This window comes from Nanorana parkeri, unplaced genomic scaffold (genome assembly GCF_000935625.1).
Source record: "Nanorana parkeri isolate BGI_ZX_2015 unplaced genomic scaffold, ASM93562v1 scaffold141, whole genome shotgun sequence".
NCBI lineage: Eukaryota > Metazoa > Chordata > Amphibia > Anura > Dicroglossidae > Nanorana > Nanorana parkeri.
In genome coordinates this window covers 794,894-806,666 of record NW_017306409.1, presented here as the reverse complement: position 1 = coordinate 806,666, position 11,773 = coordinate 794,894, and the positions used below count along the sequence as shown (strand labels likewise).

The window sequence follows — 11,773 nt, the reverse complement described above, 5'->3', positions numbered from 1 at the left end:
TATATAGTGTAATCATCATATTTATAACAAATAAAATAAATATTTTACGTTTAGTCAGGTATAAAAATAGTAATAGGAATCCATTGAGGAACACGGAGGTCTTTAACCTTTAGGTTTTACTGCCGCCTGCAGGAGGATTGGACGAAAGCAAACAAAGAAAAAAAACTGTAGGCCAGCCCAGGATAAACTCTCCAACTACCAAAATCCCTCAGTTTTGTAGTAAAGCAGTAATCAAGAGCATGATCATAAACACAGAGGGCTGGGACCCGTGTCCCTTAATATCTAGTACAAAAATAATTTTCTTCTCATCCACTAGAGCATCCCTACACCAATAAAAAAAGATATCTTTATTTTACATTTGTTCTAGGTTTCTTCACTCAGGTCCTGTGACATCACAGGTCCTCTTCACCCTCTTTCATCCTGCAGTGGGCAGATCCTAAATGTTACAGAGAGTGATGCCAAGTAAGAAGTCCAGGCAGCACTCTCCTGTTAGCCCAGGGCATCAAGGCTCAGCCACCCGCCCTGGGCTCAGAGGAACGAAGTTCAATGATGCTAGATGCCATTCACTGGAAGAGAAGCGGCACTGGATCTCTAAACATGTGAGTCTGCACTGGATCGCTAAACGAGTGAGTCTGCAGGGAAGAGAGTTAGAGATAGGGTGAATACTGCAGCTGCTTTTTTATTTTAAAAAGTGATGCTGGGTATCACATTATTCTTTCTTAGCCCATGCTGGAGTTGGGCTTGCTTTACCTGTCTATCCTGATGTATTAAAAAAATGTTTACAAATCTCAATAGCTCAAACTCCCTACTGAAAATTTAATTAATGGGAGCTCAAGCTGTCTCTTTAGAAAATGCATAGTGCTCTGTGGCTGCTGCGTGTTACAAATATTTAATAAAGATTGCATCCAAAGCAAGGAATTGTTTTTTTTTTTTTAATTGTATGTTTTTTGGTATTGTGCATGCAGTAGATGTGATTGAAATGTTATAGAATGGAAGGGGGAGAAGGCTGTGCTTTTGTTTTTAATATTTGTGTATCATTAACATTACATTAACCCCAAACCATTATAGTGTCATTTTAAAATGTAGGTGTGAGCTTGTTACTAGAAAACCTTTTTCTCTCTCTGCAAGCAAATGTGCTGACAAGGAACAAGCTGAGAGTAGGCGAAAGCAGAGTGAGCACAGTGCTGACTTCATCAGTCTGCTGCTGCTCCTTCTCTGTCCAATCAGCAGGCTGGGGGCGGGGGGATGACACAACTGTATTCTTTAACCAGAACAGAGAAAGTTTGGTTCTAATCCTGGCAATGTTGTGCACATGTCAGGACTGAATGGAGTAATCCCAATCCCCTTGTCAGATAAAACAACCCTCATATGTATTTAGAGGTTTGTCCGCTATTCAGTTTATATTTTTACAAAGAATAAAAAAGGTAAATACTTGTTAAGATTGTATATTTTGGTGCTGAACATATATACAAAACCACAATACATTCCCTTTAATAGGACTGGAAAGTGTATTTTGACTATACACATATACAGTATATTCAGCCATCTGGAACGTGCAGAGACCGGCTTTATTTCCTGTTACAGGGCAAAATCTTTATAAAACTTTTGCATCCACATAGCTCATCACGTCATCCACTTACGACTATAATTCACTTTTTATTGGCTCGGAATGTCTTGAGAAATCACATCCAGCATCAGGCAAATCTTCTATAACTAATTTATTATAACATAATATTTGACCGACCGCCTCTGAAAAAGTCATCATTTCGCAGCGGAGACATAAGCAGCATTAGAAGTTATCACGGGCCATTGTGCTGCGCTGAACGTTGATACGCATCACCATGGCAACAGCTGAGCCTGACATTGAAAGAAGGTGAGCGGTGGAGTGGTTCTACGCGTCATCCGCCTGCCATGCTTCGTAATCAACCTTCAAGCATTTATAGAACTAAATGACTCATTACTACCCGGGGCTGTCAAAAAAATTATTAATATGCAATTGCTCAGACTTATAAGGAATTAAACAACTGGATGCAGTTAATTTAAAATTACCATATTGGCATGCAACTTTCATTTAATGTTAACCAAGATGTGGACACTGGGCAGCCAATCCTGCAGTGTGAGCCATCTGTAATGCATGTAAGTATTGCAATCCCTGCCTTCCATAGGTGGGTAGAACAGCAATGCACCAGAGCACAATGCAGGGGTGGGGCTTTGCAGGCTGGGAAAAGGCGGGGCTTTACTTAACTGAGCAACAAATGGAAGGTTATCTGACATTTTCTTTGTTCTCTAGAGCAGGGGTGGGCAACTCCGGACCTCCAGCTGTTGTGGAACTACACACACTGTGGTGTGAAGTCCCATGAGGCATTGCAAGATTGACAGTTCCAGGCATGCCTCTCAGAGGAAAAAGCCATGTTGGGATTTGTCATTAAAGCACAGCTGGAGGACCGGAGTTGCCTACCCCTGCTTTAGAGTCAGGCTCCACTATGGCTGCCCTAATGGGCTCTTAGCTATAGAATGGTCTAGGTTGGAAACTCAGAACTTTGTAACCAGGCCACAAAAATTTCTTAAAAGCAGAACTTGGAAAGGTTACCTATTTTCACTTCTGTTCGGCTGATTACTATGAAGCCAGCAGGCTGACGCTATTATTGTCCCCATTGCAGCTTCCTTTTTTACTTGCCTGCTCACTAAATCAAAAACGAATGAGATTACACTTCCGAAACACCCCGGTCCCTAAAAACATGGTAAATTGGCACAGTAGAGCATGGCTGGTTAAAACTGCACAACCGTACGCTCTGTAGGCTATCTTCTATGCAGGAGATGGCAACCAAATGTGTACATTATCTTTGTTATAATGGATGCTTTTATGTTTTCCTTTAGTTATACAATAAAAGGCAAACAAGTATAAGAAAAGGCATTATAGTTATCTGACATTCATGGAAGTGCTTTCAATAACCGGCACTGGTGCTTTTATAAACAGGATCCCAGCAAACGTCATACCACTTGCCCTTTACTGGCCTGCACAGAGTGATGTGCATTGCATTGTGGGACACTTGAAGACATGCACTGCATGTGCCACGGGCTAAGCTAAAAATAGAACAGATTCCTCCATCAACGCTTATGAGTGTTGATGGACGAATCCCCCGCTGTTTCCAATGTAGTCTAATAGCAGCCATCGGCTGCTGTTAGAATACCCGAAAGGAGCTACAACCAGCTCATCCGATCAGCTGATCAAGGGATGCTGGTCTGGAAGGGTGCCGACTGGAACCCGCTGTGCGAATTTCAGCCAGTTCATCAGAAATTCGACATATATATCCGACTTTAACCCAAGCTCCTAAATCATAACAGTCAAAAAACTGCTGCCACCTTGCAATGCTTCCTTTTTGCTTAAGTTGCCTTCATAACTTTAGATGTTGACAGATTTACAAAAAAAGTAGATGCACATCATGGGAGGATGTTCTTCATCAGTTTTACATTGGAACAATTTATGCTAAGGAATGTTAAAAGGAATCCACTTATGTGATCTGCACACCTCCGTTATGCTATATCCCTACACAGAGTAAAGATGGAAACACCTTTTAGAGCGAGTATTTCCGCAGTCCCTGCCCTGCTACTTTTGTTCCCCATGGTCCCTGTGTGTGTTGTAAAGTAGTCACCGCCCCAAGCTCGCTCCTGTGATGGACTACAATCTTAATACAAATTAGTAAATTAAACATGAGATTGTAGTCCATCACAGGAGTGAGCTTGGGGCGGTGACTACTTCACAACACACACAGGGACCATGCAGAACAAAAGTAGCCCCCCTCCTGAAGGAAGGACAGTGTCAGCCCCAATTCAGAGATGATTGGAGGATCTACAGCCGAGTGATACACAAATAAGATACATTTTGTTAATAATTGAGGTACTTGAATGTATTTTTAGGATTTATCTTGTGAGTTTAGCATCACTTTAAGCTACTAAGGTAGTCATCTATTTTATGCAAGAGGTACACAGAAATTAACAGACACTCAACAGGGCACTACTAAAATCATTAGTGATTAATCTTTAAAGTATAATTAAACCTTTTTTTTTTTTTTGCATATATTTACTGCTTGCAAGCAGTAGATATATGCAAAAACATAAAAAAGTTTCCAAATTGGTAAAAACGTACCTGTGTCTCCGCTGCTCGCTCCCGTCTGACGATCTTAAGATTCTCGAGCGGCCGTGAAGGATCATGGGGCGGGAGCATGCTTAGTAGAGATCTACGGCCGGAGACACAGTGGGGGGAATTTATCAAAACTGGAGCAGATAAAATCTGGAGCAGTGCCTCTGGCAACCAATCAGCTTCTCTCTTCAGTTTGTTCAGTTGAGATTTGATAATAAAAAAGACAGAAGCTGATTGGTTGCCTTGCACAGCTGCTCCAGATTTTGTCTGCTCCAGTTTTGATAAATTCCCCTCACTGTATGTCAATGCACGCAGCCAGGCAGTATGCACGTGGACAGACACCGTGGGACACAGAAGACACAGCAGTTAGCGCTGGATCAGAGACCGGCACCAGCGCTGGAGGGACTGCTGAAAACTACTGGAAAGAAGAATCAGACTTTAATGTCACTTTAAATGTTTCCTTTTTGCAAGTCTAGAGAGCCTCCAACAGCATCCCAAACTCTATACACAAATTTTAGGTTTTGGAAGTCTGAGCTTCAAGCTGGCCATACACCAGTATCATTTATATTGAAATCATTTGTTTCCGGAACGTTTGTTTGATTTTCTAATAGTTAATGGGGTCAAATCAACTATCGTTTTTGACTGCAGAGGCAAAAGAAAATTAAAAAATCAAAAAGAGCAGGATGGTATTTTTAAAAAAAATTAAGTTCTATGGTTTTCGTTCAGGAAACTCCATTATTATTATACAGGATTTATATAGCGCCAACAGTTTGCGCAGCGCTTTACAATCAATACAATTCAAGACAAAATGGTAAGGAGGGCCCTGCCCCTGAGGGCTTGCAATCTAAAAGGGAGGCGGAAACTCAGGACAAGATGGTGAGGAGGGCCTTGCCCCTGAGGGCTTACAATCTAAAAGGGAGGGGGAAATTCAAGACAAGATGGTAAGGAGGGCCCTGCCCCTGAGGGCTTACAATCTAAAAGGGAGGGGGAAATTCAAGACAAGATGGTAAGGAGGGCCCTGCCCCTGAGGGCTTACAATCTAAAAGGGAGGGGGAAATTCAAGACAAGATGGTAAGGAGGGCCCTGCCCCTGAGGGCTTACAATCTAAAAGGGAGGGGGAAATTCAAGACAAGATGGTAAGGAGGGCCCTGCCCCTGAGGGCTTACAATCTAAAAGGGAGGGGGAAATTCAAGACAAGATGGTAAGGAGGGCCCTGCCCCTGAGGGCTTACAATCTAAAAGGGAGGGGGAAATTCAAGACAAGATGGTAAGGAGGGCCCTGCCTGTGCCCATTAAGTTCCAACATCAACCAATAAAACAAACACATTTTCCAACAACATTCATCAAGTCTCAGTTGATGTTATTGTGCTGACAAGATTTGTTTGTATGAGCGTTTGTTTATTACAAAATTCTACCAGTCTATGGCCAGCTGTACACATACGCCCTTCAGGCTAGAGAAGGCAGGCAAGGCAAAAAACCCGACGGAAATTCTCACTCCTCACCACTCTATCCAAATCTAATAAATAAATAAAAGTTCAGATATATTTTATAATAAAATTGAACAAAAAAAACATAATTTTCCTTTAACGGGAACCTTTATCTCTTTTGTTCATATATTTGGCTCAACTCTAACATATTGCTGTTATTTTATAATAAAATTGAACAAAAAAAACATAATTTTCCTTTAAAGGGAACTTTTATCTCTTTTGTTCATATATTTGGCTCAACTCTAACATATTGCTGCGGACAAGTACATCCTTTTTGCTGATGCAGTGAGATGGGGAATATGAGATACTTTACATTTGTACAGGAGGAAAAAAATATATATATATATATAGAAAACCGCAATAAGTTCATCTGTGAGATGTTCCAGACTAATTAAGTCACTAACCCATTTGAATTAAGTTGTTTCTTCCGGAGAACAGAAAACTGCTGCAGTAGAGGATTTTCGGTTCATGTCTGCAATCTGTGAACTGTAATCAGCCAAGCCAGCAACACTGTGTGCAGTAATTCAACAGATAATGCGATGAGATATCCCGGGGGAGTGTTTCTGAACCTGCATCCTCCGGTGACCTACTTCTCCTTCTCTACATCCGCTGCTCCGAATAAGATTATATTTCATTTATCAAAGTTTTGCTTTTTTTTGTATTTCCTTGGTACTGAATTATAAAAAAAAAAAAAGCTGGAGTGGTGCTCGCAAGTACTGGGTCAGTTTACAGGTGGAAAAAGGCGCTTGGGAAGACTCAACGAGGAAAGAGGTCATTTACTGCTTACTTCAGTATAAAGTGTAATGAGAACCCGCTTAATCGCAGAACAGAATGTACAGAAAGAGGGAGCATGAAATACCTGATTAAAATGGATTTCTACAGCAACCCGGTTAATTGCTGGAAGACTGCCAGAAACAACTGATGTGGTGATCCTGAATGCTCATTGCTGTTCATTGTGGGACTTTGCGGACTCAGTGCTTGAACCCTAATAGGCATTAGGGCCTCCATTTTGTTCTACCTAATTAGAGGGCTATTAATTAAAGAATCCCGCTAAGCATATTTTGTGTCTGAACTGTCCACAGAACATAAAATCCCAATGCCATTTATAAAAACAAAAATGTGGTCCTTTATGAATTCTGCAAGCAGCTTAATACTTTAAAAAGCAGTGGTAGAGCATTTTATACAGACTTCAGCTAATTTACACGACAGGCACCAAAACTTAAGCGCTGCATGCTAAACTTCTGACAAATACACTGGATAAAAATGCATAAAAATGCAATTAAAGTAGATTTATAGCCCAAACTATTTTTTGTTTTAAATAGGGTACGGAATAGTCAGCGCTCCTGTTAAAGTGGCAAAGTCACAAATATCCCCCCCATGCTGCTTTGAGGACTTGCCTTAAATGATGCCTCTTGATCCGATCATCTTCTACTTTTCAGTAGTGTTCAGGAGTCACTCTGGCTGGTGCCGGTCTCTGATCCAGCGCAGACTTTTGTGTCCCATGGAGTCTGTGCACGCTGCTGGACTGTCTGCATTGACTTACACTGTGTCTCTTCTCTTCTCCCGGCCGAAGATCTCTACTGCGCATGCGCCCGCCCCGTCATCCTGCACGGCCGCTCGAGAATCTTCAGATCTTCGAACGGAAGCAAGCGGCGGAGACATAAGTAAGTAAAACCCTTTTTGTTAACTTTTTACATGTTTTAGCATCTATCTACTGCTAGCAGGCAGTAGATAGATGCAAAAAAAAAAAAAGGAGTTTAATTATGCTTCCTATCTCAAAACACAACAGGAAGTGAGAGGAGATCTGTCCAAAGCAAGAAATCATCTTCTTCTGGTTCACCCGAGCGTTTTTTTTCGTGAAAATGCACAAAATACAAAAAAGCAATGCATACTAATGTGAATCATTCACACCTGTGCTATCATACGCGTGGGCAAAAAACGCGCAAAAAAGTACTTGTGCAATTTTCACAATCAGGATCACAATCAGGATGGTGAGCCGGGATAGACAGAACATCCGTTCTTCCGTCTCTTCTTTGAGATGTGAGTTTGGAAGTGCTTAGCTCTGAGTACTTCCTGGTTCAGAGCTGTTCTTTCTCGGCTATGAGAATGTCCTTGATCAGAGATGCCAGAGTACAGGGGAGGCATTAGGGGTCCAAAAGACCCTTTTGCGACAGAAATAAAGTTAAGTGAAAAAAAAAAAGCTGTACAATAATAAAAAAAAAAGTAATAATAATAATTTTAAAAAAAAGATAACGCCCCCTCCTCACATGCACAGGTGTATGGTGCACATGTGTGCGTAAACAATGATTATGCAACACAGGCTGCTTATCGCTGCACATGTCAGAATGAAAGGAATAATTATAGGGCCATCATGTATAAATAACTCTAAACCGATGATCTATAAAAGGCTTTTAAAACGTCACCTATGGACAATGTGGGGTTGTTTGTTACTGTGCAGTGAGCGCAGAGTCTTGACGTCTCACCTTTTATATTTGAGAGAAAATGTAAAAATTATTTTGTGTGCACTAAAATGTAATTAATTGTATTTTTTATTGAAAATATACAGTTGTTAAACAGTTGTGCTATTAAAAAAAAGAAAAAAAAATGCAACTACCATATTTTATTCTATGGGTCCTCTGCATTCAGAAAATATATGTTGGGGTTTTAAGTGCATTTTAATGTAAAACATTAAAAAAAAATGTATTTACGAATGTGTGCAAAAAACAAAACAAAATAAAGCCAAAAAATAAATAACTTAAAAATGGCCTCAGCCGTGAAAGGGTTAAGATACAGTTTAAGTAAAACTCCACCGATCTCGCCATGCATTTAGTTTCATCAGACACGTGAAAATGAGAACCAGCCCTTAGGCCATCCACAGACAGAACATAGCGGTCTTGAGAAGTGTTTGATTTACAATTATCTGTTTATTCAGACAAGAAAAATTGTGTGAAGTTTTATTAACAAGAATCTCGCGAAACACTGAATTCACCAGAAGAATTCCTCTTAGGAGCTGGAATTTATACTCCAACATATGAAACATCTTTTTGCACACCTATTTTGACATCTTACAACCATGTGATTATTGCACAAGCTAGGCAAGAACATCTTCTGTGACAAATAGTTTTTGGGAACGCCATAGATTAGCAGTTAAACAAGCGGAACTAAAGTCCACTATACAAACGCGTTTCGGCCATTATGGCCTTAGTCATTATGCTATGTCTAAAGCTGAAATGGCTGAAACAGGTTATCATCTTGTCCATATGTGGATTTATATGCCTTTTAACACAATAAAGTATTGATACAGAACAACCCTGTCATTGCATTAAGACTCTGCGAGCTAGAAAAGGCCTAGGGGGTAGAACACACTTATGTTCTATGTTTTTAAACCACATGGCTATAAAGCGGTACAAAGGTTAAACCAGTAAACCCAAATTAACCCTTGTTAAAAACCCTGACACCCCTCATCTTTGCTGTACTACTTCAACTAGGAAACAAGAGGTCCCCCTAATAGGTGTAAATGAATTAGCTTTTATGAATGGCACTTTTAAACATGAATTCACTTATGTGCATGGTTGATTGCATAACACTGACATCAGTCATTATTTTTCTTTGCACGCCTTTTTTCAGTTTTACAACTTTTCTGTCACTCACTAACCATGTCCGCAATGACCCCTTCTGTGCACATAATCTCATTAAAGCAAGAAATTGGGGCAGCTCATGGCATGGGAAGGCCCCCCTACTGGTAGACGGTAATGTGAAGCCCATTATGGTGGACACAAACATTTGCAGAGTAAATTTCTGTTTTAATAAAGCAAGCAATGTGCTCGGAGTAAAACAAAGTGTAAGGCTAGCCACTGACGCAGTGATATAAACGTGTCATTTTGGCAATTTTGATTGAGGAGTGCGTTTACCATTTGTTTTACTTGACTGATTTCGCGCAGTGACGCATGGGGGGTCTCAGCTGCCGTTGTGATGTGTGGGGTCCCTTGTGTGTCTCTGTGCCTTTAAGGGAGGTTGGGCTTCCTCCTGACAAACCTGCACCCAATTTGATCTTTTGCCACATGTGCTCCAAGATGGAGACTCTCATAGGTTAGAGTTGGGACCGCACTATATAGAGGGGCATTGGCGCGGCTGTGCGGCTTTCACATTTTCTGCAGAAGACGTGTATCTAAACCTCTGTTTTTAACCTTAGCGGTGAGACAAGTTTTTTTGCATGCTGGCTGGGTATTGTGTTGGGAAACTTTTTGCTATTTTGGCAATTTTGTCCCCGATGCCAGCAAGTTAAAGCATGAGAGGTGCTTTTAGCGCTTACAAATGTATGTTTAGGCAAATAAAAACTATTCAGTACATCTCTCCTAAACATGCATGTTTCCCATGTTTTATCCCCCCCACATAAATAATCTAGAAGACTATAATTTACTTACTGTCTACATCTGAGATGGAACGGATAGATCGTGAGAGTTCTTTAGCTTCTGTTGCAATGGCTGCCGTTATGCCAGATCTAGATTTTCCCAGTCTTGGTAGATGGGTGGAGAATGTGGGGATTCGTTCACTGTAGAAGAAATAATATTTAAAGTAAGTTATTCACTCAGGATTCCCACTCAAGCTAAATTGTCATCAACGTCCTACAAAATGGCCTTTCACAGAGTATCATTACATCTCTTTGTGATTGAACCAAATCAATTTAGCAGTAAATGTTATGCTGTGTAGGATGAGAGGGGGCGAGGAGCACCCTGTGCTAGAGTCTTTCAGAGGTAACAGTTTTGGGGTATTTTAAAAGTGTTTCCAAGGTCTACTCTACTCCTCTTTCCCTTTAAAAGGGTTATTAAACCCTCACGTGTTTTTGCATATACCTATTGCTAGCAAGCAGTAGATATATGCAAAAACATTGGGGGGAAAAATCCTTTTAAAAAGGGTTTAAACTTACCTATGTCTCCGCCACGCGCTCCCGTCCGAGCATCTGAAGAGTCTCGGGCGGCCGCAAAGGATCTTGGGGCGGGCGCATGCGCACTTCAGATGTTCGGACGGTAGACGAGGAAAGACACAAGGTAAGTCTATGAAGCAGCGTGGACCCGCACAGACTCAGAGAAGGACAGAGGAGTTAGAGCTGGATTGGACACCCGCACCAGTGCTGGAGCGACAGCTGAAAAGGACAGTAAAGAAGATGATCGAATTAAGAGGCATAATTTAAGGTATGTCCCTACAGCAAGATTGGGAAGGCGGGGGAGTTTGACTTTAATATCTTTCTAGTCACCACAGAATCACTAAAAGGTCAGGCTGTAGAACAGTTACATCTGACAAACTCAAGTGTCATTCACTAGCTCAGAACTTCATTTTGGCATCCAAGGTTGCTACATCTTCAGCTGAGACCCTGTTGTTTGCCCCGCCCACACCCCCTGGTGTCACCGTCTTAGTTTACCCACAGCATTGACAAGATGAAGCCAGGTTCTACAGCTGATAGCAAAAAAATCTCCTTCCTGTGGCAATCATGTATCACTGCTTCCTGCACAGACCAGCAGACATTGGTTTGAATTTGAGATGCCGACTCAATTGCTGACTTTTGTTTAAAAGTCAAAATTTGCATATCAGTAGCTGGTCTTTAATCTACTTAGGCTGCAATTTGGTAAATGGAAAGGTTCTCTTGAATGCTAAGGCACATATCTTAAAGCAATACAGGCAGGGAAACAACCTGTACCCGTATAGGTCAAAAGGACTGTACTTTTAATACATTTCGCCTTCTTGCACACTGGTGTGATGGACACTGATGTTCTTAGATGCTACTGAAAAAAGGAGATGTACATTAACGTGTAGCTCCCTCCTGCTTCGGTGTGGTTGTGACAAAAAAATTTCAGCCAAGCTTTTGTTGTCACTAGCCATTCAATGGAGAATCCATAGAGGGTGAAGAACTAAAAATGCTACATCAATTCAGAATGACTTGTAAAAAAATTATCTAGGAAGAAATATGGTGAATGTTGCTCCAATAAACATATTCTGTTAATCATAACCAGCATGGGGGGTCAGAGACCTCATGGAGGTAAGGTGTTGATTGCATTTGCATTATCAACCTGCCCAGAGAAAGTTGTAAAAATGAAGAAGCCAAGCTTGAATAGAGGTGAGGGGGGTGAGACATCTATTGTCCGTCACAT

General features: G+C 41.1%; 1 protein-coding gene across 1 annotated transcript in view; it reads right to left on the bottom strand.

Annotated features, from left to right (window-relative positions):
* STXBP4 (syntaxin binding protein 4) overlaps positions 1-11,773 on the bottom strand; it is a 101,655-nt gene that overhangs the window by 15,840 nt on the left and 74,042 nt on the right. Inside the window, exon 14 of the mRNA XM_018554067.1 lies at positions 10,052-10,179. Coding sequence (XP_018409569.1) covers positions 10,052-10,179 — 128 coding nt within the window. The remainder of the gene's footprint in view (positions 1-10,051; positions 10,180-11,773) is intronic.